Raw genomic sequence first — 27,917 nt, 5'->3', positions numbered from 1 at the left:
GCAATAAATTCTGGCCTAGCCAACAATGGCCTCATGAATTAAAAAAAGACAGGGAGCACTCGCTCCACACATGATTCATGACAGCCACCTGCCATTCCACAAAGAAGAGATTTACGGAGCTGTGAAGCAAACCACAGGGCTCACAAAACAATGGCCTCACACATGAGCATGGAATCTGTGCAGCACATTCTTGAGAGGGTGTCCGTGTTTGCCAAGGTGCATTCTGTCTTCAACAAATGTACAATTCTGTTGTTCCAGCAGGTATCTTCTGACTCCAGCATTAGAAGAGGAGAAAGGATAGACACCACATACAACAGTTACACTGAGGGAGAGGCTCACACTGTGTGTAAGGATTCCTTTCAATTGAAGTTAATTACCCCAACATTGATCCATCTTATTCTTGCAATTATCTCAGATTCCACAATGCAAAGTTCTCTTGACTAACATCATTCAACAAGAATCCGCAGCCAGTGCCTTCATAAATCAACACCATCCAGCAACATACTATTAATAAAAAGGACAACAGAACTGATCAGTTTCTGTGCATCTGCTTAGTGTCTGTCCTGCTAATGACACTGCCTGTGCCAGTGCAGCACGACTGCAGCATGACTGGGGAAAAGCTGCTGACTCTCATCAGAGGAGACTGTGAATGTCCTTGTGTGAAAGCCCCTGCTTCACCCAAGGCCATCTTCAGCTTCAGTCTGCACCACCCTGGCCTCAACAGGCAGAGCTGCAAAAGGGCGTGCACCCAGGCAATCAACAGTTAAGCAGCATGGGTGTAGCCATCTTGAGAGATGGCAGCAGGAACGTACTCTGCAGAGCCACTGGAATTTGATCAGGGACAGCAATCCTTGTAATTTCCTGTGGGTAATTGCTGAACTGCTGTTTGAGACAAAAGGTCCCTTTGATCACAACTATTCACATTTTATGATGGTAGCTGTCTGTGCCTGGATGGCAGCAGTCAGAGATCTCTAAAAACCTTCATCTTTCTTTCCAAGTCCTGTGCTATACTGGCGCTGAACTCATCCACTTTCCTTCACAGCCCTCAGAGTGTGCCTGACAGTCCTGTCGATGTATTTAACACCCAAGTGTGCCTCAGCTTCTCCCTATCGTGCACCCTGACCAGGTCCTCATCAGAGTGTGCACTGATGAAACTCTTGCATGACATTGTCCCTCTGGGAGAGTTCATTAGGAACAGACCCATCTCCCTTGCTCTGGCTGCAACCCAAATGTGCCCTGTGACTGACCACGTGACTCATCCTGACTCTACACTAACCTCTAACATTTGTGTAGTGCCAGTTGTTGAGCAAGTGGTGCTCAGGGTCATATACAATCATGCGATCAAATCAAATAGGCCATTCAGTTCATCAGGCCAGCTCCACTATTCAATAAGAACTAATGGGCCTCAATTACACTTTCCTGTTGCCACACTCTCCATAACTCTTAACTCCCTTGTTATTAAAACAAATCTAACTCAGCCTTGACTGTCATTTAACTGCCTTGCAGTGTTCGTGAATTCCAAGGACTAATAGCCGTCTTAAAGATGTTACTATTCCTCATCTCCGTCTTAACTGAGAGACACTTTCTGCCTCCTCATTCTAGACTGTCTCATGAGGGCAAACATCCTCTCAACATTCACCCTGTTAAGTCTCCTCATGTGTTATGTTATCTTATCTGTTTTAATGAGATAACTTTTCTTTTTTTCTAAATGCCAGTGTGTTTTGGCACAACTTGCTCAACCTCTCATCTCCCTCAGAGTTCTCTTTCTTCACCATCTGCCTTGTGTGTGAGGTTGCAGGAGCCAAGCAGCCCGTGGCTATCTGAATGTAGATGAGGGTTGGCTTCTAAGTAGAATGTCCACAGTCTGCTTCTTAACAGTTTCTGTTTCATGGTTCCAACCAGGATGAGAGGAAAGGGTGAGCAGAGAGGGTGCATAATGTTGTGATTTTCTATGGCCTTGGGGTTGTCCCACCAACTCTGGGCACAGGTCAAATGGCACTTGTGCTAATAATTGTACATACCATTGCCTGGACGATGCTGTGGGTATGTAGGTATGGTGGTTCCCCATTATCCACTTTTGTGGGTGTCCTCCTCCTTGAGGGGAAGGGACAGTGTGTCACTAAGTATCTGTCAGTGTGTTTGGGTGATGGAGCAGCCATGCACAGAGCTGCAGAGCCACACAGATGGACATGTTGCTGGAGAGATTGGAGTGTGTCCATTTACGTGTGATGTAATGGGGATGTGATAAATTGAGAGGTATAAAAGGTGTATGGGGTGAGGGAATGTGATGTGCAGCACTGCATTCACTCTATAGGGTCTTTAACCCTATTCCATCAGCACTGCCATGTCCCGGGAACAAGATGCTGAACAATTAACTCCCTTCATCATGTGCCCTCATACCCTACTCAATCTCAACAACCTCCAACAGAGGTATCACTTCCTTCCTGTCTTCTACCTCACTGACCAGTACATCTAGGGTGTTGTCACTTCCACAGACTGCAGCACACTGTTTCAACTTCTCTTTGACAGGAACTGCACCTTAAACAAGGCAAGATGGCCTGGAGGATTAGCTTCCTTTGGAATGTTACTTGGGCACCCTGCTGTTCACCAAAGGCAAACAAGGAACAGCTGCTCAGTTCAGACCAGCCCTTGGCCACACAGCAATCCAGACAGTGCACGCATATTTTGTGTACTGCCTCATTTCCAGTCAGCATGGGCTATCTACCATTTATCCACCCCATCCTAAAAAAATCAGGCAAATCAATATGTATCTTACAATCTCCAATGCTCAGCATTACAAGCTGATAGATTGCTGGAGCAAAAGACAGAAAAGAAAGAAAAACATTTCCCTTAAACTCCATTGTCAGACGGTTCTGATAAGTGTCAGTTTTAGGTGTCGCCACTCTCAGCACATACTATTTGTCATCAACTTGCCCATTATTAATCAGTTGAGATTTTGTCTGTAATTTCTTGATATCTCTGACTGCTGGAGGATGTTTTCTCTCTTTTCCATAACTGCTTGTTTCGATACAATTCCCAGAACACATTCAACACTGTGGGGTCCTTTCCTGTGCTTGACAAAGAAAGATAGGAAAAGTTATCTTCCCTTCATTCAATTTCTTATAAGAAAAGGCTGTTTCTCCATGTGTTGGCATTATCTTTCAAACTCTATGTTTATACAGGCAGGAACCCACACATGAGCCTCCCAACTCCCCAAACTATTTGGACAAAAACTAGGCACAAGTTGCAGTTCACCCTTAAGAGAGTGATTGATAGATGAACGCAGATGTGGACTGAAATTAATTTTTAATGGAGTAAATTTAATTGTTGCATGTGAGAGCAAGCTAGATAAAGATGAGGGAGAAACTAATAGAAAAATATACTGACAGGATGAGATGAATGACAGGAAGGTTTTGTAGATTATAAACACCAAATGTATTAAATAGCCTTTCTCTGTGAAAAAGCAGACTATTCTGTGCACTCGAGGTAAAAGTCCCTTCAAATATAAAGTTGTGTAAGCACATTTTTGTGCGTGTGTCTGTGTATTATCCACAATAGGCACTGTTGAACTTGCATCTCTTAAACAGGCTTTGACTTCAAATTTCACATGGATGAAATTGGTTTTGATCATTAGAGCCAACTTGGCTTGTAATAGATCACCAGCTGCTTGATTCTCCGTTTTCAATGATTTGGAAAGTACTGTCCAAAGTTTTTACTTTCAAGGCAAGTGAGAATGACAGGAGGATGAGGAAACAAGTATCCAAATAAAGAATTTAATGAATATTCAGTGAACTACAGTCAATAAAAGATTAATAGCAATGTCACTGGATGTGTAATCTCAAGGTCCAGTTCTTGGACAACTGATGGAATTGAAAGCTAGTTTCAGTCATTGTAGCCACCAATGCTTGTAACAATCCATCTGATTCATGAATGTCCTCTACAGAAGGAAATCAGCCACCCATATCAGGTCTGATCTAGACATGACTCCCGAACCACAGCAGTGTGGCTGACTCTTAACATCCCTCTGAAATGGCAGAGCAAGCCATTCCATTCAAAAGCTGTTAGGGCTGTGCAATAAACATTAACCCTTGAAAGTGATGCCCACATTCCATGAAAGCATTTTAAAAAAAACTTCGCTTAGACCACTTTCTCCTGTCCCTCACATGTTAACATTACAGCGAAAAAGATTACTCTCTGAAAAGCACCTGACCAAGAGAAGGTGAAGAACTTTTTCAGTTTTTTTTTGACACATTGTTCTAATTTTACAAGGGGAAATCTCGGCGCACAGAATGGTCTATTGTTCCTGTAATCCTCATGCGACTATGTGTGCAGAATTTGCCAACCCGTTCACAAAGAAGTGGCTCGTGTCCTCGCTCTTTCTCTCTTCACAGCACACAAAGGAGATTCCTAAACCCAAGCCAACGACAAAAAAAAGAAAGTGCATTTGTTATTTTACCACATCGAGTAACAACAGATTTGGTACCTGTCTTGTTCATAACATTGTCATTAAAATCAGTAAGAATGAGTAAGATACAAATGTAAATGTGTGAATTATGCAATGGCAGACCTTTCATAAACCTCTATTCTATCCTTAGAATATGGATTGATGGGAGATCACACAATAAAAAGTCAGCGAACTCGATCAGTTCATGAGAGAAAGGTCCCTCAGGAACAAGCTGATGCTGGTAAAATTATGCCACATACTGGTAATTAATTCAATAGTTCTATTCCTGTCTTCATTTTATCAATATAACAAATCCACTGCATGTTTTCATAGAGTTTTTCTTTTAAATTTCAATCGTGCAGATGACGTTTCTTGTACATTAACTGTTTTCTTTACAATCAGTCACCCGAAAATGTCTAGAACTTTCTTCAAGTCGGTGGCTGTACAATAATTAGCAACTGCATTTTGGAAGTTCAGATTTAATATTAATCAAAATACCACACCATTGCATGTAAGCAGTAAATTATTACTTATTTACAGGGGTTTCCACTAGTTTTAGTAAAACAATGATCAAAACTTGGAAAGTGTTCGCTGCAATCAGAAGTTAATGTTTGTGTGGGTGATTAAAAAGGCTTATGGCTCTTCAATCTCCTTGCTGTAAATGCCTGGGGAAATCCTTGTCTTTAACACGTCATAGACTTTCAAAGCATTCACATTGGGTGCAATTAACCTGACTAACCCATCGGGTAAATGACAGGATCAAGTGCAACATTGGTTTGACAGCCTGTCTGCTTTATTCTCAGTTGAAGTTAGCATTAGCTAGAGTCTAAAGTTTGTGTTCTACCTGGTCATGTGGGATTTCCACCCAAAGAGTTAGGTTAAAAGTATTCCCAGATTCTCTGCTACCATCCATGTTGCTACTCAGCATTCACTGTTAAGGTGCTAGAAAGTGCATGCAATCAGAACTTCCAAAGGACACATTTGACGTTGGTAAGCATTCATGAAAAGGGTACATGAAGAATATTATACCTGTTCCAATTCAGATGATTTTGACTTTTGTATCTTGATCATCAGTTTAAAAACAAATGACACAAGCTGCATTATTTTCTACCTCTGCTGAATAGTCGACACTGTCTGACCATTCAGAAGCGGATGGTTTGTTCAATGTGATATATGTTTTCTTTTACGCCATTGAGGGTAATCCAGTCATAATTCCTTAGTTACAGGGGATAAGCAGATTCCCAATCTTAAACCTACGACTAGGATAAAATACAAACTTTTTTATTTGCCAATCTTATGCTGCATGATAGAGTTTGTTCAACTTATTTCTGATTAATACAGCATCTCATCTTCATTATTATTTTCAATAAAGAATTTATTACGCTCATGTTCATTGAAATGGTCAACTTAGAAGTATTGAAACATTAAGTTTTTTCAATATTAATGCTTAATTGTGTTAATGATGGACCATCTACATTCCCTGTCAATTCACTTCATTTTCAGGGTCCTGGCCATCTGGCACTCAGGCCTCCTTTATAGTTCAAAGAGTGAAAATGGTTGGCCTTCTAAGAGTTAAGAGGAAGAAGGGAGAGGTGATGAAGGAGCAAAGAGAGAGGAGGACAATGATAAAATGAGCAGGCCTCAATAGAAGAACCATTCCTGCTAAACAGTCATTGAGTAAAACACAAATATTCTGAAGAAGCTGTCTGTTCAGATTGTCATTATGCTCTGTCTGGAAGAGGTTGAATCACAGTCAGTAGTTTTCAGGTTCTAAAGGTTGCGAGGGAGGAGGAGTGGGAGGGCAAATAATCAGCATTTTCAAATGAAAAATGTGCACTTTTTATTTTGCATGTTTTTTGCATTTAGTGTTTCATTTCGTCATGACTGTCCTTCTGTAGTTGTTGAGAAATAGTTCCAATGAAGTGAGAATGTTTCTAATTCACTGCAATGGACTACTGCATTGTGTTCAACACTAGTGTATGACACTGCTGGTGTTCATTGTATGTTTTGTTGCTGCATTAGACCTGTGATGCATATAAATGTTTTCAAAATGAACTTTGTTGTAATTTCTGCAATTAGTCTTAGCACAAGACCCCAATTAAATAACCAACCTCCTCATTATGGTTTTCATTAAAATGATGCCAAAATCATTTTTTTGCAGATTTATTTCCTTCAAACTCTTCAATGTTGCAGTTATGGCATAAACAGAGACATTACCTTGAATGGAGAAGAGATCCGGTGTCATGTTTACCTGCATTAAGATGTGTACTCTCATTATTGTTTGTACTGTTTACATTTGTAACATAATTTAAATTCATTTAGCAACAGTTACTGAAGATTCAAAATGATGCACTGGGCAGAAATTCAGACTGCAATTGATCAAAAGGAATATCTTTTCCAAGTGTTGACATTTTAGTGACAGTCAAGCTCTCCACCAAACGAATGAGAGAATGGCAGTTATTGAAATTGCCATTTTTCAGCAGACATAGTAAGAACAAGGACTGCATCATTACTTCTTCATTACTGCTTCACTTTGTTGGTTCCCTAAATAACTTAAGCAATAAATTAATGCACATTGTTGTCTCAAATATCACATGCACCTTGGAAATAATATGAGTTGCAAGTTCTCTTGCCTGGTAATTCCCCTGACTACTTAAAGATATGTTTAAGGACAAGAGATGGCAGTAGCATAACAGTAATGTTACTGTATTCGTGATTCAGAGTCACAGACTAATGCTTTGAGGACACAGATTCAATTCCAATCGGAGCATCAGATCGAATTTAAATTCAACTAATTTAAAAAGAGATTGGAATATGAAGCTGGTCCCAGCACTCGTGACCGTAAAATTGCCATTGATTGGTTCACTACTGTTCTTTAGAGAAGAAAATCTTCCAGCCTCACCAGGTCTTACCTACATGTGACTCTAGAATCTTCCATACTCACCTGGTCTTACCTACATGTGACTCTAGAATCTTCCATACTCACCTGGTCTTACCTACATGTGACTCTAGAATCTTCCATACTCACCTGGTCTTACCTACATGTGACGTTAGAATCATAGCAGTAAGGGTGCCTCTGGAATAACCAAGTCAGCCATTCAAGGGCAATCATGGATGAAGAAGAAATACTGGCTTTACTACTTTTATCCCTGAAAGACTAAATAAATAATTTTGGTTAAATCCCTGACAGTGAAAGTCCATGAAAGAAACCCATTGGGTTAAGGCAATAAAAATCAAACTTGCTGAAGAGCTACTTAAGAAAGAAACAGAAAACAACAGAGAGACACATCTGCTTTTGCCATTTTTTTGACTGGTTTCAATACTCGAAGTGACTGTTAATGAAATTAAAGAAATTAAAGAATGAAAGCTTTAAAATCAACTAATGTATCATTTAAACTAGGCACAAGAGTTTAACAACGTCAACTGACTTTCCAAATACTAATGTTGGTGTTATATATAATTAAATGAATCCTATTTGTTCAGTCCCATCATAGATGAGTTACCATCAGTCTGTTCCTAGCCTCCAAGAATTCCTTGTTTAGTCGAGATTTGCATAAATGTCTATCAGAAATAATGGTCTTGGCTTGGTTCAATTTTTCAACCAGGCTTATGTAAAGATAGAAATTGTATTGTTTAATATAATTTTAAAATAAGACATCTTTTTCAATGCTGTGTTTGCTATCTTTGTATAATTGCTGTTTTAATTTAGTCCTTTTCTGTTCTGCTTATTAAATATCATTAACAGGCAGCTTCCTGTGGACTGCTAGTAAATGTGGAAAAACTGCATATGTAGAATAACAAAACACATCATGAGATATCTAGAGTAAGCATCTGAAAAGGGGAAAGACTTTTTTGGGCTTGAACCTTTCATTGGAACTGAAAAATCTTTCATCTTTGCAGAAATGCTGAAGTTCAACATGTAATAATGTGTCTCGCACTTTTCATGTGCTAACTGATTTAGAATCATAGAATCAGAGAATGGTTACAAAGTGGAAGGAAGCTGCTGCTCTCTGTAAAGAGCTATTTGCCTCGTGCCACTGTCCTGGCTACTTCTTGTAGCCTGACAAATTCTTCCTTTTGAGATTATTAATCCAATTCTCTTTTGAGTGCCTTGATTGAACTTACCTCCACTCCACTCTCAGCAGTGCATTCCAGATCCGATGTTGCAATTGCTTCTTTTGCAAATTGTTTTCAATAACTCTGATCCTTTCACAAACAACAATGCAGTGTCTGCTGTGCCCAGACACCTCATGTATTCAAACCCACTGTTAAATTTCCTCTCAATCTTCTCTTTTCAAAGGAGAACAATCCCAGCTTCTCTAATCCATCCATCGAACTAAAGTTCCTCATCACCGGAATCATTCTCATGAATCCATTCTGATGCCATCACATTCTAAGATGTGGCACATAAACAATGCTCTGGTTGATGCCAAATTTGTATTTCACACAAGTTGAACATAATTTCAGCTTTTATACTCCACATATTTATTCATATAGCCAAGGATTACATATGCACATATACCCCCAGGTCCTCTGCTGCAGTAACATCGAGAGTTACAGACTTTCTTTTGTGTCTTTGTGTTCTTCATGCCAAAGTAATAACTTTACATTTCTCTGCATTAAATTTCATTTGCCACTTTCCCTCCCATTGCACTCACCTGTCTATGGCCTGTTGTGCATGCTTAACATTTTCTGTTCTGCCTTTCAGTGCACAAACACCCAAGGTCAACCTCTATGCCATGTCCAATGTTTGATGTTTGGTTTGGGACATTCAATGACATGAGTTGTTTTCTGTGACTGGCGGGTCACCTGCCTCTGTGATGCTAAAACTGCACTTCAAATTTTAAGTAACAGCATGGAGTGTGGAAGGAATTTGAAATAGGAAGGATTGAAAGTCTGTGCTGTGATCTTCTTTAAAAGCTCTTTGCTCACTCCCTATTGATCCTAGACATGTTGATTAGGGACTTATGGGAGAAACAGGGCCAAATTATTATTGTGCTTTGGAGAACTTGCTTCAGGACCTGCAAAGATAATTATGCAGCAAAGCACAGGACAGCTGATAACCTAGTAATTAATGTGCCAGTGCATTTAAATACAATTTAGATTTTTAAAGATTCAAAATGCATACTTTATTGGTATGTAATGATTAGTTTCACAATTCAGGAACAGTGTTTCATTAAAGTGCTTGTAGGATTCAGACATTGCTATGAAGAGGCCCTTGGAAATGTCATTATCTCCTGCAATGCTTGTTTTCTGACCTCCATTAATGCTGTCATGACATTATTTCTCAAATGTAAATTGGGCCTCCATTCTAAGTGGCATGGGACTCCTGAGTTGATATACAGATTGGCTGTTAGTCTGCAATTAAATGTTTGTGTTTGGGGAAAGTAAACACAAGAGTGTAATTCCGTCTGGAGTCAGATCTTTGTCTGACTCAGAAATAAAACGATGGGAGATTCTGTTTCCTTCCCTTGTAACTAATTTGCCTTCTCCTTCCACAACCCTCACCCAATGTCAGGGAGGTGAGCTTCCATCATTTCAGTTTTAAAAAAAGTCATTAATTGAATATGGGCATTGGTGCCTGGGTCAGCATTTATTGCCCAGATCCAATAGCATTTGAGAAGGAAGTGGTCATAGAGTCATAGAGATGTACAGCATGGAAACAGACCCTTCGGTCCAACCCGTCCATGCCGACCAGATATCCCAACCCAATTTAGTCCCACCTGCCAGCAACCGCCCCATATCCCTCCAAACCCTTCCTATTCATATACCCATCCAAATGCCTCTTAAATGTTGTACTAGCCTCCACCACATCCTCTGGCAGCTCATTCCATATACATACCACCCTCTGCGTGAAAAGGTTGCCCCTTAGGTCTCTTTTATATCTTTCCGCTCTCACCCTAAACCTATGCCCTCTAGTTCTGGACTCCCTGACCCCAGGGAAAAGACTTTGTCTATTTATCCTATCCATGCCCCTCATAATTTTGTAAACCTCTATAAGATCACCCCTCAGCCTCCAACGCTCCAGGGAAAACAGCCCCAGCCTGTTCAGCCTCTCCCTGTAGCTCAGATCCTCCAACCCTGGCAACATTCTTGTAAATTTTTTCTGAACCCTTTCAAATTTCATAACATCTTTCTGATAGGAAGGAGACCAGAATTGCACGCAATATTCCAACAGTGGCCTAACCAATGTCCTGTACAGCCGCAACATGACCTCCCTACTCCTGTACTCAATAATCTGACCAATAAAGGAAAGCATACCAAATGGCTTCTTCACTATTCTATCTACCTGCGACTCCACTTTCAAGGAGTTATGAACCTGCATTCCAAGGTCTTTTTGTTCAGCAACACTCCCTAGGAGCTTACCATAAGTGTATAAGTCCAGCTAAAATTTGCTTTCCCAAAATGCAGCACCTTGCATTTATCTGAATTAAACTCCATTTGCTACTTCTCAGCCCATTGGTCCATCTGGTCCAGATCCTGTTGTAATCTGAGGTAACCCTCTTCACTGTCCACTACACCTCCAATTTTGGTGTCATCTGCAAACTTACTAACTGTACCTCTTATGCTCGCATCCAAATCATTTATGTAAATGGCAAAAAGTAGAGGGCCCAGCACTGATTCTTGTGGCACTCCACTGGTCACAGGCCTCCAGTCTGAAAAACAACCCTCCACCACCACCCTATGTCTTCTACCTTTGAGCCAGTTCTGTATCCAAATGGCTAGTTCTCCCTGTATTCCATGAGATCTAACCTTGCTATTCAGTCCCCCATCGAGAACCTTGTCCAACGCCTTCTGAAGTCCATATAGAACATATCTACTGCTCTGCCCTCATCAATCGTCTTTGTTACTTCTTCAAAAAACTCAATCAAGTTTGTGAGACATGATTTCCCACACATAAAGCCATGTTGACTATCCTGAATCACTCCTTGCCTTTCCAAATACATGTACATCCTGTCCCTCAGGATTCCCTCCAACAACTTGCCCACCACCGAGGTCAGGCTCACCAGTCTATAGTTCCCTGGCTTGTCTTTACCGCCCTTGTTAAACAGCGGCACCACGTTTGCCAACCTCCAGTCTTCTGGCATCTCACCTGTGACTATCAATGATACAAATATCTCAGCAAGAGGCCCAGCAATCACTTCTCTAGCTTCCCACAGCCTTATGCCTTATTGGACCATTGGGTCTATGTGGTGTAGGTAGATTCACAATGCTATTGGGGTGGGAATTCCAGGATTTTGACACATCACAGAGTACGACTTCAATGGCCAGGAAGCAGGGTATGTTAACGTAATGTGAACGTCCAATAAAATTCGTGAGCAGCACTTCTCAAACATTATCTCGTTGTCAAGGATTGAAAATTGTCACAACCCCTGAGAGAGAGAAAGGACCTGCTGGAGTGGGAATACGGTTGTGTAACTTGGTTTGAACTCCGTGGCAGCCTCTACTGCTGTCGATCTTCCCAACCCAAAACTTCATTTCACAGTCCTTTCTATCCTAGCTTCCAATTTGGAAAGCCTCCTTTCACAGGCATTTGATTAGATATCTATAGAAAGACTTTTTCAGCTTGAAAATATGGATATATCCCTCCCACAGTTTAATAATGCATGTTTGCAATCAGATCCCATCAATTTGGAAGTGCTTGGTAAAAGTTTCAGAGATCATTGGAAATCTTATAACTGCTCTGTACAATTTCTTCATGGTTATAATAACTAGTTGACAGATTGCAGACTGTATTGCTCCTGGTTATTCTTGGGACAATTACTGTGTTATTGACAATAGAGTTTGTGCTGTTTAATGATCACTGTGTCATTCTTTACATACAGGAGACCCTGTTACAGAAGAATGGACCCAGTGGAGTATGTGTTCAGTAACATGTGGGCAAGGGTCGCAGGTGCGAACCAGAGCTTGTGTATCATCTTACGGGATTCTGTGCAGCGTGCCTTTAAGAGAATCAAGGGTTTGCAATAACACTGCCCTCTGTCCAGGTAGTGTTAGCAATGGATGAGTAAAAATATGGATGTTTAATTATGTGACTCAATATAGACAAAACAACCAAAATATTTTCAAATTCCTGCATTTTGCTCCTATTTACCTTTTCCTTTAATTCAATGTATGAAACATTTTTACAGTTTACCTATGATAAGCCTAAAACAGTGTGGAAGTCAGAAATTATTTTAAGATTGGCGTGGCAATGATGAGTTCCCTTTTGAATAGGTGTCATGCAACCTACACAAAGAAGATGACTTGGTAGTCTCATTGCTTTCAATTAGGACTATTGACAGATCACACTGTTTCAGCAAAAACATCAGGTAAATTGGAATATTTCTTGTCAGCAGCTGTGCAGAAGCCTGTTTAGCTTTATCGAAATATTTATTTAATTCAGTGCCGCTTAGCAGAAATTGACTGGTTTTCACACTGTGATATTGCTACCACTGGCTGGGGTACAGCTGCTGTTGCAATGTTGCCAGATAGTGATTGTTTGTATATCATAAAATGATTCGTTGTGTTCAAACTTATGGCCACAATTACGAGGTCAACATTGACACACACCTGAACTCTTGGTGCTTAGAATGGGGTGGGGTGACGGGAGAGAAATAGAAAAGCAGAAGCAGTGAATGGAAAAAATATATTTAATGGTGGTGGATGCTTTGAACTGTCAGAGCATTCAGGTCAAACTCCCTGTACAAGAATAGAACAAAGAACTGGTGGAATTAATTTGCATTCAGTGGAGTGCCTCAGGGCTCGGTGCTGGAGCCATTGCTGTTTGTTATCTATATCAATGATTGGGATGAGAATGTGCAAGGCATGATTAGCAACTTTGCAGATGACACTACACTAGGCGGTATCATGGACAGTGAGGAAGGTTCTCAGAAATTGCAGTAGGATTTGATCAGCTGGGGAAGTGGGTCAAGAAGTGACAAATGGAGTTTAATGTAAATAAGTGTGAGGTCTTGCATTTTGGAAAGGTAAGAGTTTCATGGTGAATGGTGGCACCTGAGGAGTGTAGTGAACAGAGGGATCTTGGAGTTCAGGTACAAGATTCTCTGAAAGTGGAGTCCCATGTAGACAGGCCTGTGAAGGCTACTTTTGGCGCACTGGCCTTCATCAGTCAGGTCCTTGAGTATTAAAGCTGGCAGATTCTGTTGCAGTTGTACAGGATGTCGGTGAGGCTGAATTTGGAGTATTGTGTACAGTTTGGTCACCTTGCTATAGAAAGGATGTTATTAAATTGGAAGGAGTGCAGAAGAAATTAATAAGGATGTTGCCAGGGCTCAATGGTCTGAGTTATAGGGAGAAATTGGACAAACCATGACTTTTTTTCTTTAGAGTGGAGGACACTGAGGGCAACTCTTATAGAAATGCATAACATCATGAGAGGCATAAATAGAGTGAATGCACTCAGGCTTTTTTACAGGGGTTGGGGAAATTGAGGACTAGAGGACATCATTTTAAGGTGAGAGGGGAAAGAATAAAAGGAACCTGAGGGGCAACTTTTTTACACAGAGGGTGGTACGCGTGGAATAAACTGCCAGTGGAAATGATTGAAGCGGGTACATTAACATTTAAAAAGCATTTGGACAAATACATGAATAGAAAAAGGTTTAGAAGGATATGGGCTAAGTGCAGGGAAATGGGGTTAGCGTGGATGGACATTTTAGTCAGCATGTACAGGTTTGGGCCAAAGGGCCTGTCTCCATGCTGTAGGACTCTATGACTCTATCACTCTATTCCAAATGCAAAAATGGTCTCTTATATATTTCAAATGTTACATGTGCCTGACCTTGTCATTTATTAGTCACACAAGTTCATGTTTAATTGGGCAGAGATATGGCAATTCACTTTCCTAGCATGTAATATGGGCTCTTACTGTCCTTGGTGGAGATGTTGCAGCACTGGAAAGTGTCTATAAACAGAGCCTGTTTCATTGCAGTAGCGCAGTAGCGCCCTACCACTGTTGAATTGTTTCCCCTCTGGACTGCAGTCTGCAGCTGTTACTCACCATGCTGAGTGGTAGTAATGCATCAGTCTGAATGGTGAAGTATGGCAGGTTATTTAACAGAGAAAGCATCACATTGGAACTTGTTGGGAGATGGTGGTGCAGCAGTAATATCACTGGACTTGAACTCAAAGGCTCAGATCTGGAAATATCCATTCAAATGGCAAGTGGTAGAATTTAAATTCAATTTTTAAAGAAGAATCTAGAAGCTGTCCTATACTCCTCACCTACACCCTGGCACTATAGAAACCTCACCCAGCTGAGTGCAACTTTGCTTAAAAGCAAAGGGTCAGTTAGACTCGAAACATCAGCTCTTTTCTCTCCTTACAGATTCTGCTAGATCTGCTGAGATTTTCCAGCATTTTCTCTTTTGAGTGCAACTTTGCTTTGAGTTTATTCCTGGGCCATGGGCATTAGCAGAGGGACCACCGTTCATATTGTTACCTTGGCCCTGGTCTTCACTAGTTCTGAACAGAGACGTATACACACCAGAAGCAAAGGGCTACTCAGTTGTCTTTCTGGCGATCACAACAGTCAGCCAGGTCACACAAATAGCTCTGTCAGCTTGGAAGAAAATAAGGAGACTGAAACTGACACTCTCTGGGCTGTCGAGAATGTAGGGGCAATCAGCTGGAGGTGACCCATGCTGGAAAGGTATGTGTGCATATTTGTGGGAGAGAGGGATCAGGTTTCAGAGTGATGCTTTTTTGGTTGAATAACTCGCCATACTTCACCATTGAGACTGACACAATTACTACCACTCAGCGTGGTGAGTTAGAGCTGCAGACTGCCAGTCCAAAAGGGAAACAATCCAACAATGGCAGGGCATTACTGCAATGAAACAGCCTCTGTTTACGCACACCACCCATGTTTTTCTCTTATTTCTTGTTGGTTTTAACATCACTTTCACTTAAGCAATAATGACATCTGAGTAGAATTGATTAAGAGCACTGCTTGGTTAATGCCAAGTTACATTTTAGAGACTGTGTAGGGCTGTCCTCTACTGCTTGAATCATTGTAGCTAATACTGAGGCTAATCAAGTTATTTTCATATACCTGAGAAAAAACATTGATGTGTGATGCCTTTCACTTGCCCTGTCATATGCAATGGATATAGTTTTGATCACTCTCTGATCACAGTGCGAAGATGGTGGCAGAATAGTTATGTCACTGTACTAGTAATTGAGAAGCTGGGGATCTGGGTTCAACTCTTGTTGTTGTAGCTGATGAAATTCAAATAATACAATGTGAAATACAGAAGTTCTCAAAAACAATGATTGTAAAATTGTCATTAAAGAAAATTCTGAAGAAGGGCTCATGCCCGAAACGTCGATTCTCCTGCTCCTTGGATGCGGCCTGACCTGCTGCGCTTTTCCAGCAACACATTTTCAGCTCTGATCTCCAGCATCTGCACTTTCTCCCATTAAAGAAAATCCATCTGGCTCACTAATGTTCCTTAGGGAAGGAAGCCAGCCCATCCTTATTTGTGACATCAGACCTGCAGCAATGTGGTTGACTCTTAACTGTCCTCTGCAAAAGCCGAAAGAACTTCAAAACTCAAAGGCATTTGGAGTGGGTGGCAAATAATGGTCTTGTATGTAGTCATTGCTGACTAGAAGAAGAATATAGAACAATGCAGCCAATCAAAATCCTTGTGCTTGTCAAAAAGTTTGATTAATCTCTTGGCCTGACCTGTGCTCACTGAACTCAAGTCCTAACCACCCCACCAACCCTCGCCCTCAACAATTACCTGATTTTCAAGCTTTGGAATTTAAGTCATAATTCCTTCACCTTCTCCTCCTCATGCTTTGTCTTTGAAAATCTAATTTCAAAAATGTTTTGTCATACCTCTTTATCTTCCAATGCTTATCAAACAATTACCTCTGAACTAATTCCAAACAAGCTGGTATCCCATCACCAAATCACCATTTATTTACACGTCAAGAGTCTTTGACACTGATCCAGCTCCCTCAGAGCCAACTCTCAGAGAGAACAGGATGTTTGACACACTTCTTGTGTGTTAGCCAGGGCTTACGGTTTGGACCGGATTAACAGCCAAAATCAAAATCTATGAGGTCCACTTGGCTGACCTTGTTACAATCTCGAAATGTGACATCCTTTAAGCCATATTTCTGGTTAAATGAAAGGCACATCTGCAGTATTAATGTGAGAGGAATGTTTGACAAACAACAACTTTCTCTATTCTTTAATAGGATGTGGGCACCATAGGCAAGAATCATGGAATTGAATTACAGGATTGTTATGGTGCAGAAAGAGGCCATTTGGTCCATTGTGCTTGCACTAGCTCTTCAAACAAGCATCATTCTTAATGCCAAACTCCTGCCTTTTCACCATATCCTTGCACCATATTTCTATCCACATAATGATCCGATGCTCTCCTGAATGTCTCAATAAAACTTGCCTTCACCACATTTTCAGATCGTGCATTCCATACATTAATTACTCACCGTGTGGAAAAGATTTTCCTCATATCACCCTGCTTCTTTTGCACATCACTTTAAATCTTTGCCCCCTTGTTCTTACTCTCGATAATTCAAAGTCTCGTTGATAATTCTTGGCAAGGCCAGTATTTTGTTGCCCATCATGAATTGCTGTTGTAATGAATGGTTTGCTCAACCACTTCAGAGAATAGTTAAGAGTAAATCACATTGCTGTGGGTAGGGAAGGCTACCTTCCTTCTTTAAAGGATATTCGTGTAGCATGCAGATAGGTTTTTATGATGATTTTATGGCACTATTTAACCATGACTAGCTTTTTGCTTCTAATTTTAAAAAAAAATTCCATTTAAATTCTACCAGCTGCCATTTGAAGAGACATTTCCAGATCGAGGCATTTGAGTTCAAGTCCAGTGATATTACTACTGCACCACCATCTCACACTCAATGGCCCTGTTTTGACTATAACTTAATTTATTCTCCCCACTTTTCTATGGTTTTGCAGTGCATAGACCCCTTTACTGTCTGGAAATCCAGACTGAAGTTTTACAGCCAGGCCTCTGTCAATACCACTTCCCACCCAGGAGGATGATTAATGAGTGACTGCCTCCAGGGATGTTTGTTGGTTCTTCCTATTTATCCCTGTGGAGAATTGTTTGGCATTTTAGTGACTGCACAATGAGATTGTAAAGCTCTCCCTTGGGGTAATAGTTGGTAAAGGCCATAGTCGGCACTGTAGTCATCTATTATTCATATCCAATTGTTGTTAATGTGTGGTCACCAGGATGATGCCTTTTTCTTGGTTAAATAACAACTTATAACATTTTTAAACAAAGAAATTAGAATTTCTGCCTTTTACAGCATATACTCATTTAATACAATTCTGTAAAATGTTAACTATTTGACCTATGTATATTGATTTATATTTACTGTTATTCAGTGTTATTCATATTGAAAGAAGATTTCAGTATTCTTCATCATAAAGCTGTCCTTGCTCGGCTTCTCAGACCATACTAAAGAAGTGGTTCATTTTTTGTGTTATTTGTTTTGCTTTTTCATGTCAGGAGTCTATCTTTCCCTTACTGGGAGTAGGTGGAAGATCTGTTCCCAGACCATTGGGAATCCTGGGCTAGAACTGAAATATACACCACACTGAGCTTGTATATTACAGAGGCTTGTGTGAGTCTGCCACTACTTTTTCTTCCCCATCATTCTAGGTGCATCTGCAAAACATTTTCCTCCACCTTGATGCATCTTCTGGAAGTGTGACAATGGGGAAATAGCAGACATGGAGCAGTATGTGGTGCAGAATAACTGTAACATGCTGTACATCCCCTCCTCCTGATGTATATGTCCTTCTCACTCTCCACATAATATCTGAGCAGCCTTAAAAACTCACTTTATCTTTTTTGAAACTCCTCTTAAAACTGTTAAACCTAACATCTGCCTTTACAAACTGCTTTTATTCTGTTGTAGTGCATGGCGTTTGGGAAGATTGGTCACCCTGGAGCTTGTGTTCATTCACTTGCGGCAGAGGTCAAAGGACAAGATCAAGGTCATGCATTTCTCCTCAGTATGGTGGACGGGCTTGTGACGGGCCAGAGTCCCAAACAAAAATCTGCAACATCGCCTTGTGCCCAGGTTAGTGCGGCATTTGGTTATGCAATGGCTTGTGTATTGTACTATCATAGGGTGCAGGCCATTCAGACACTCAACTTCATTGTTCAAGGCTTCATTTTAATGACCCCTGATTGATAAATTGACTTCACTGACCCACAACACATATTACTTGCTTAAATAAAACCTATCAACCTCCACTTTGAAGGTTTCTGTTGTGCCTCCCACCGGCAATTTGAGGCACTACTTCGCTTAGTGGGAAGAGGAGCATTCTGAGATAATCACTGAACAGCCCAAATCAAATTTGTTGGTTATACACTCGTGAATGTTGTAACAAAAATTTGCCTTATAAGTTCTTATGGAAATGTAAAGAACTGAATGACACTGCATGATAAAAGTCCCAATTCAAAAACTATAAGTTATTGCCCAGTAAAGTTAATCGAGAAAAGCTTTTACCTCAGGCCGCTTGACTATAGTAGAAGTGTATGGCAAATAACAGAACTGGCATTTGACCGAGAGTCAATATAAAAATAAAGTGCCATAAAGTCAGAAAGGTTTGCACATATATAATGCTTTTTCATGATTATTCGGTCTCTTAAAATATTTTATAGCCAAAGAAGTTTTTTTGTCATTGTTGTAATGATGCACAACAAACAGTTTGATGATCAAATAATCTGTTTGTGGTGAGGTTAATTGTGGGATTGATATCAACTAAGGCAATGAGGGGAACACGTATCAGATTCGCATCTGGTGTCCACCCTAGAGAGAGCAGATAGGGACTCTGTTTGACTGTTTTTCTCATCTGTGAATGATGACATCTCCAGCAGTGCACCTGGTCACCACGTTACAGGAAGGAATTGAAGGCTTTGGAGAGGGTACAGAAGAGGTTTACCAAGATCTGGGGAGAATCAAACATGGCAAGAAAAAGAGAATGTAACAAAAGAAAAATATGATAAACAGAAGTCCTGTTAGAGAAAATGTATGTTGAAGACATTCAAAGTGATTGCCTTGAGACATGAAATGGTGGCTCAGTGATTAACACTGCTGCCTCACAGTGCCAGGGACCAATCCCACTCTTGGACAACTATCTATGTTGAGTTTGTGTGTACTCCCCGTGACTGCAAGTGCCCCGTCTGGGTGCTCTGGTTTCCTCCTACAGTCCAATGATGTGTAGGTTAGGTGGGTTGGTGATGACAAATTGTCCAGAGATGTGTAGGCTTGGTGGATTGGCCATTGGAAATGCATGGTTACAGGGGTAGGATTGGTGGAGGGGGATCTGCATGGGATACTGTTGCGGGGCTGTTGTGCACATGATGAACCAAATGGCCTATTTCCACACTCTAGGCATTTTATTCTACGCTGCCTGGATTAGAGAGTATGCAATAGAAAAACTTGGGTTGTTTTTTCTGCGGTAGCAGAGGCTGAGGGGAGGCTTAATAGAAGTCTATAAAATGACAAGGTGCATAGGATAGGATTGATAGTCAGAATCTTTTTCCCCAGCATTGAAATGTCTAATACTAGGGGGCATGCATTTAAGGTAAGAGGGGGAAAGTTCAAAGGAGATGTGAGGGACCAGTCATTTACCCAGAGTGATACGAGTCTGAAACACGCTGCCACGGTTGGTGGTGGAAGCAGATGCAATAGGGACGTTTAAGGTACTTTTAGATAATCACATGAATATGTAAGGAATGGAGGAATATGGGCCAAGGGCAGACGGAAAGGATTAGTTTAATTTGGCATCATGTTCAGCACAACATATGTGCCCAAGGGCTTGTTCCTGTGCTTTACTGTTCTATATTCTGTGTTCTAAAGCCAGGAACAAGCTATGAATCCAGAGCCTTGCACCTCAGAGGTAAGCATAGTGCTAACTAAGCCTAGCTGGCACCAATGGGGCATAATGATATAAACAAGAGGGTGCAACCAGTACAGAATTAACGAGGCATTTCTTTAAACATTCATAGTTGGAGTCACTGGTAAGTTTTAACACCCATCCATAGTTATCTGGAACATTGCAATGTCGGAGCAGGAGAGGGCCATTCTACCACTGTAGCTTGATCTGCTATATTCGATCATGTCTTATCATCTACCTCAACTCCATGTTTCCATATTTTCCCCTTATGCCTCAAAGCCATTAGTATCATGAAACCTACTTATGTCTGCATTGAACGTACCCAGCGATTGAATCTGGACAGCCCTCTGTGATCGAGAATTCAAAAGATTCATCACCTGTCGACTGAAGAAATTCCTCCTCATCTCAGTCCTTACTCAGTTGTCTAAACCTTATTCTGCGATTATGCTCTCCCCATTCTATATCCACCCTAACCAGAGAAATACCTTTCCTTCACCCATCCCGCTGATCCCGGTCAGAATCTTGTATGCTTGCTTGAAGTGTTTTCGGACAACATCATAAGAATTGAATACCATCAACTGGATGGTTACCACTTCTAAGCAGTTAAAGTAAAATGTCTTGGCGTGGGTCTGGTATGGATGGCAGAGTTCATCCCCTGAAGGGGCATTAGTGAACAGTGAACATTGAGCACTGGCAGCCAGTGGGGAGTTGTTAGCATAGTAGTAACATTGAGGTCTGAGTAATCCAAAAACTCATACTGAAACTCTGAGGACTGGAGTTCAAATCCCACTTAGGCAGATGGTAATGTTTGAATTCAGTCCATAAAATCTGGAATCAGCTGCTAATTTCATCACTACCACAAAATTGATCGTCATCAAAATTCATCTAGTCCATTGATGCCCTTTAGAGAAACAAATCTACCATCTTTTTTTCTGGCTCACATTTAGCTCCGGTTGCACAGCAATGTTAATTTGATTTACTCATGGGACTTGACTGTCACTGGCAGAGCCAGCATTTAGTAACCATTCCTAACTGTCTTTGAGAAGGTGGTGGTGAGCTGTCTTCTTGAACCACTGTAGTCCATGTCGATAGGCCCACAGTGGAAGTAGGGAAGGAATTCCAGGATTTTGCCACAGTGATACTGAAGGAACGGCCATATATTTCCAAATCAGGATGTTGAGTAGCTTGAAGGGAAACTTGCAGGTTATGATGTTCCCATGTATCTGCTGCCCTGTGCTTCTTGATGGAATTGGTTGTGGGTCTGGAAGGGATCACCGAAAAATCTTTGGTGAATTTCCACTGCTACTGAGCATCAGCAGGGGAAGGATTGAATGTTTTTGGATGTAGTACCAATCAAGTGGACTGCTTTGTTCTGGATGGCATCCAATCTGTTTCAGTTAGCACAGTGATTATGCTTCCTAACACAATTGAGGATATATTCAATGTGAAGGTGGAACTTCATCTCCACAAGGACGGCACAGTGATCACTCTTACCAATACTGTCATATGTCTGCAGCCAGCATATTGGTGAAGATGAAGCCAGGTACATTCTCCCCTCTTATTGGTTGCCTCACCATCTGCTGAATATCCTGTCTAGCAGCGATGTTCTTCAGAACATGACCAGCTCAGTCAGTCTTGGTGATGAAGTCCCTCCACAAAGAACATTTTGCACTTCTTGCCACCCTCAGTGTTCCTCCAAGTGTTGCTCAACATGGATGAGTACCAATTCATCAACCAAAGAAAAACGGTAAGTTGTAAACAGCAGGGGTTTCCTCGTACATGTTTGATCTGATGTCACGAGGCTTCATGGGGTCCAGAGTCAATGTTGAGGAATTTTACAGTAACCCTCTCACAATTTTATATCACCATGCCGCCATTTCTGCTGAGTCTGTCTTGGCAGTGGGACACGTCATATCCATGGATAGTGATAGTGGTATCCAGCACATTGTATGTAAGGTATGATTCCGTGAGAATGACTATAATGGGGTATTGCTTGACTAGTTTGTGAGAAGCACTCCCAACTTTAGCACTATCCCACATGTTAATCAAGTGAACATTGCCAGGTTAAGAGGACTGTGTTTACTGTTGTCATTTCTCATCCCAAGTTCGATGCCAGGTGGTTCATCCAGTTTCATCCTTTTCTTGAAATTTTTCTAATGTCTGATAGAACTGAGTGGCCTTTGCACCATTTCAGGGGGCAGTTGAGTTAACCACATTGCTGTGGGTCTGGAGTGACATGTAGGCCAGACTGGGTAAGGAAGGCAGTTTCCTTTCCTAAACAACATGAATGAATCAGATGGATTTTGACAACAATCAACAATTTTTACAACACGGTCATTACTAGACTTCTAATTCCAGATATTTATTGAATTCAAATTCACCAAATGCTCAAACCCCAGAACATTACCTAGATCTCTAGATTACTGGACCAGTGACAATACCACTACATCGCCTAAATGCAGTTTAATGTTAAATGCCCTCTGTAATGGTCTATTAGGCCACATGGTTGTGTGTCAAACTAGTATATCTAAGAAAAGGAATAAGACCAGGTTGACCACTTGCTACCGATCATTGGAATGGACAATAGCAAACCCTGCTCTCCTGACCCTCCTCTCATTCAAACCTGGGGACTTGAGCAACATTGGGAAAACTGTCCCACAGATGGGGAACACCTACATAATCATACTCACAGAATTATACCTTCAAGACAATATCCCAGTCGTCACCATCACCATCCCTGGGTATGTCCTGTGCACTGACAGGATAGATCCCCTGAGGTGTTGGTACATTGATATACAGTCAGGAAAATGCTTCCGAGGAGTTCTCAATATTGACTTCAAATGCTATAAAATCTCATGGCATTAGCTTAAACATGGACAAGGAAACCCCCTGCTGAATACCACCTTGACTGCACCTCCCAGATCCATCTTGGCACAGAAATCAGTACTCCTTTATGTTGAGTATCTGTTAGGGATTTGGAGGAAATGCCAATGGAGGCAAGGATGCAGAATGTACCCTGGATTGAGGTTTCAATATCCATGACCAGAAATGGTTCGGTAGTACCACTATTGATCGAGCTTCCACTTCCTGAAGGACATTCCAGTTAGATTAGGTCTGTGAGAGCTATTCTGGAATGAGCAAGAGAGAATAATCTAATTACACTTATTCTCACCAACCTGCCTACCATAGATTCATCTGTTTATGACAGTATCAGTAAGAGTGATCACCACACAGTCCTTTTACAGTTAAAGTTTTGACTTCTGATCAAGAATACCCTCCATAATGTTGTGTACCACCATCAGCATGCTAAATGGGACAGACTTTGAACAACTGAAGACTGGACATCCATAAGGATCTCAATAATAGCAGAAATGTCCTCCAGCTGAATCTGCAAGCTCAAGGCCAGCATATCCCCCACTCTGCTTTTACCATCCAAGGAGGGCAGGTCAGGAGCAGCACTGGATATGTCTAAAAATGAAGGGTCAGGCTGGTGAAGCTACCTAACAGGACCGCTTACATGCTAAACAGCTTATGGAGCCAGTCATGATTTGGAGGTGCTGGTGTTGGACTAGAGTGCACAAAGTTAAAAATCACACAACACTAGGTCCCACAGGTTTATTTAGAAACATTAGTTTTTGAGGTACTGCCTCTTCATCAGGTGGATGATTAAGGGGCAGGGCTCAAAAAGCTAGTGCTTCCAAATAAACCTGTTGGACCAAAACCTAGTGTTGTGTGATTTTAAACTTTATGCAGCTAGTGACAGATAAAACTAAGCGATTCTACAGCCAATGGATCAGATTGATGCTCTGCAGCCTTGCCTCATCCAGTCATAAATCATGATGGATAATTAAACAATTAGAGGCTGCTACACAAATATCCCTGTCCTCAATGATGGGGGTCCCAACACATCATTGCAAAAGATAAGGCTAAATCATTCATAACAATCTTCAGCCAGAAATTTCAAGTGGATGATCCATCTCAGCCTCTTTCAGAGGTCCCCAGTATCACGTGTTACTTTTCAACCAATTGGATTCACTCTATGTGAGATCAATAAATGGCTAAAGGCTCTGAATGCTACAGAAGCTTTGGACACTGAAAACATTTTGGCAATAGTTCTCAAGATTCGTGGTCCAGAGCACTGCTCCAGTACAATTACACACTGTTTTTACCTGGCAATATAACAAATTGATTAGTTACGTCTTGTACACAACAAGCAGGATAAATCCAACTCGTCAATTATTGCCTCATTAGATTGTTCTCCATCATTAGTAAAGGGATGAACCATCAACATGATGCCAGCAACACCTACATCCCATGATTGAATAAAAAAGAACCAATCAAGCCTTTACTAATTGTCTTTCAGCTTCATGGTCACGTTCACTGATGTCAGTTTTGCATTTCCACTGTTTTTGAAGCATTCCTGTTTGGCCATAATGTAAAGCTGCACAGAATAGTCATAAAGCTAAGCATTATATAGAGGAGATGTAGGAGATTCTAAACGAGTATTTTGTGTCTGTGTTGACTGTGGAGAAGGAAACGGAAGACATAGAATGTGACAAAATAGATGGCGATATCTTGAAAAATGTCCATACTACAGAGGAGGGGGCACTGAATGTCTTAAAATGCATAAAAGTGGATAAATCCCAAGGACCTGATCAGGTGTACCTGAGAATTCTTGTGGGAATCTAGGGAAGGGATTGCTGGGCCCCTCGCTGAGATTGTCACAGGTGAGGTGCCAAAAGACTGGAGGTTGGCTCATGTGGTGCCACTGTTTAAGAAAGATGGTAAGGACAAGCCACGGAACTATAGACCAGTGAGCCTGACATCAGTGGTGGGCAAGTTGATGGAGGGAATCCTGAGGGACAGGATGTACATGTACTTGGAAAGGCAAGGACTGATTAGGAATAGTCAACATGGCTTTGTGTGTGGGAAATCATGTCTCACAAACTTGATAGAGTTTTTTGAAGAAATAACAAAGAGGATTGATGAGGGCAGAGTGGTAGACATGATCTATGTGTACTTCAGTGAGGCGTTCAGCAAGGTTCACCTTGGGAGACTGGTTAGCAAGGTTAGATCTCATGGAATACAGAAATACAGAACTGGCTCAAAGGTAGAAGTAAGAGGGTGGTGATGGAGGATTACTTTTCAGACTGGAGGCCTGTGTCAGTGGAGTGCCATAAGGATCGGTGCTGGGTCCACTATTTTTCATCATTTATATGAATGATTTGGATATTAGTAGGAAAAGGTATAGTTAGTAAGTTTGCAGATGACACCAAAATTGGAGGTGTCATGGACAGCGAAGAAGGTTACCTCAGATTACAACGGGATCTTGATCAGATGGGCCAATGGGCTAAAGAGTGGCAGATGGAGTTTAATTCAGATAAATGCGAGGTGCTGCATTTTGGGAAAGCAAATCTTAGCAGGACATATGCACTTAATGGTAAGGTCCAAGGGAGTGTTGCTAAACAAAGACACCTTGGAGTACAGGTTCATAGCTCCTTGAAAGTAGAATCTCAGGGAGATAGGATAGTGAAGAACGTGTTTGGTATTGGTCAGAGTATTGAGTACAGGAATTGGGAGGTCATGTTGTGGCTGTACAGGACATTGGTTAGGCCACTGTTGCAATGTTACGTGCAATTCTGGTCTCCCTTCCTATCAGAAGGATGCCGTTAAACTTGAGAAGGTTCAGAGGAGAATTACAAGGAATTTGCATGGTTGGAGGATTTGAGCTACAGGGAGAGGTTGAATCAGCTGGGATTGTTTTCCCTGGAGTGTTGGAGGTGGAAGGGTGACCTTATAGAGGTTTATAAAATTATGAGTGGCATGGATAGGATAAATAGAAAAAGTCTTTTCCCTGGGGTGGGGGAGTCCAGAACTAGAGGGCATAGGTTTAGGGTGAGAGGGGAAAGACATAAAAGAGACTAAGGGACAACCCTTTCACACAGAGGGTGGTGTGTGTATGGAATGAGCTATCAGAGGGAGTGGTGGAGGCTAGTACAATTGCAACATTTAAAAGGCATCTGGATGGGTATATTAATTGGAAGGCTTTGGAGGGATATGGGCTGGGGGCTGGCAAGTGGGACTAGATTGAGTTGGGATATCTGGTCAGCCTGGACAAGTTGGACCAAAGGGTCTGTTTCCATGCTGTACATCTCTCTGACTCTATGATTCTACTCATCATTACGGACATGAAATAATCCAAAGCCACTTTTTGTCTGATAAGTCATTTTTTGAAGCATCCTGAGACATTTTGGAACAACCAAGGAATGAAATGAATGTAATTTGTTGTTGTTTGTTAACTAAATTAATTAATACCAATCAAAGACAAAAGGAGCATATGATAAAATCCCAGTAGGTAAACTACAGGTCATCTGGCATTCCTGGAAAAGGAATGTAAGAGGGTGGAACTGTGACAGAAACCTGACCTAGATTCCTACTGCCGGGTTAACCTGTTTTTGTGAATTTCTGGCTCTTCTCATTTTAAGTATTCATGTGATCCAAGTTGTGAATTATTGGAGTGCAGAAGAAAATCTCCTGAAATACTCCAGAAGATATCTACTCCTGAAACAAGAGGGGCAAAAGGGAAAACAATAAAAAACTTTTGCTATTAATATCTAGTTATATTTTTGTTGTTGAGAGGGAGGTGAAAGTCACGTTTGCATCAGGTTGTTGGTTTGCTCGCTGAGCTGGTGGGTTTATTCTCAGATGTTTTGTCACTGAACCTCCGGTGAAGTGGTATATTCTTACCTGCTTGCTATTTATGGGTCTTGGTTTCCCGTTCTGCTTCCTGAGAGGAAGGTAAATGGGATCCAAATCTGAATGTTTGTTAATGGAGTTCATGTTTGAATGCCACTCTTCTAAGAATTCTGTGCATGCATTTTTTTTGGGCTGTCCCAAGATTGTCCAGATTGAACTGGTGTCCCTCTTCACCTGTGTGTATGGATACTAGTGATCGTTAGTCATGTCTTTGGGTGGCTAGTTTGTGCTCATGTATCCTGGTGGTTAGTTTCCTGCCAATTTGTCTCATGTCATGTTTGTTGCAGTCCTTGCAGGGTATTTTGTATATGCCATTCGTTCAGCTGGCTGTGGGTATGGGGTCCTTTAATCTCATCATTAACTATTTTAGTCTGGCAGTAAACAACATCCTCACCAATATAATGGTAGAACTAAAAGCCAATGGAGAACTGCAGACCAGCATTTGCAAGAAAGCCACACACACTGACCAGATACTCAACTACAGAAGCAACCACCCTTATACCCACAAATGGAGCTGCTTCAGGACACTATTTAAAATGAGCCACAACATACTGCAGCACTACAGAACTACAAGAAGCCGAGGAGAAACACATAACATATTCAAGAACAATGGTTACCCAATAAACACAGTTGGCCAATTCCTACACAGCAGACCAAAACAGAAAGACACAACACGCCCAGAGACTCTAGTCACCCTAGCATACATCAAAGACATTTCAGGGATGAGCACCGGATGACTATGGCCCCTAGGTAACATGGTAGCCCATAAACCTATTACTACGTAAAACAACTGCT

At 41.2% G+C, this 27,917-nt stretch overlaps 1 protein-coding gene across 18 annotated transcripts in view; it reads left to right on the top strand.

The window, feature by feature from the left end:
- Positions 1-27,917, top strand: part of adgrb3 (adhesion G protein-coupled receptor B3) — an 838,641-nt gene that overhangs the window by 358,188 nt on the left and 452,536 nt on the right. For 15 of the 18 annotated variants that reach the window (XM_072558131.1, XM_072558228.1, XM_072558211.1 and 12 more), the window contains 3 exons: positions 4,596-4,706; positions 12,271-12,432; positions 18,377-18,541. In XM_072558131.1, coding sequence (XP_072414232.1) covers positions 4,596-4,706; positions 12,271-12,432; positions 18,377-18,541 — 438 coding nt within the window. The remainder of the gene's footprint in view (positions 1-4,595; positions 4,707-12,270; positions 12,433-18,376; positions 18,542-27,917) is intronic. The other 3 variants (XM_072558090.1, XM_072558139.1, XM_072558219.1) reach the window with 2 other exon arrangements.

The sequence above is a fragment of the Chiloscyllium punctatum genome, chromosome 3 (assembly GCF_047496795.1).
Source record: "Chiloscyllium punctatum isolate Juve2018m chromosome 3, sChiPun1.3, whole genome shotgun sequence".
In the NCBI taxonomy this organism is placed as follows: Eukaryota; Metazoa; Chordata; class Chondrichthyes; order Orectolobiformes; family Hemiscylliidae; genus Chiloscyllium; species Chiloscyllium punctatum.
This window is presented reverse-complemented; position numbering and strand designations above follow the sequence as displayed.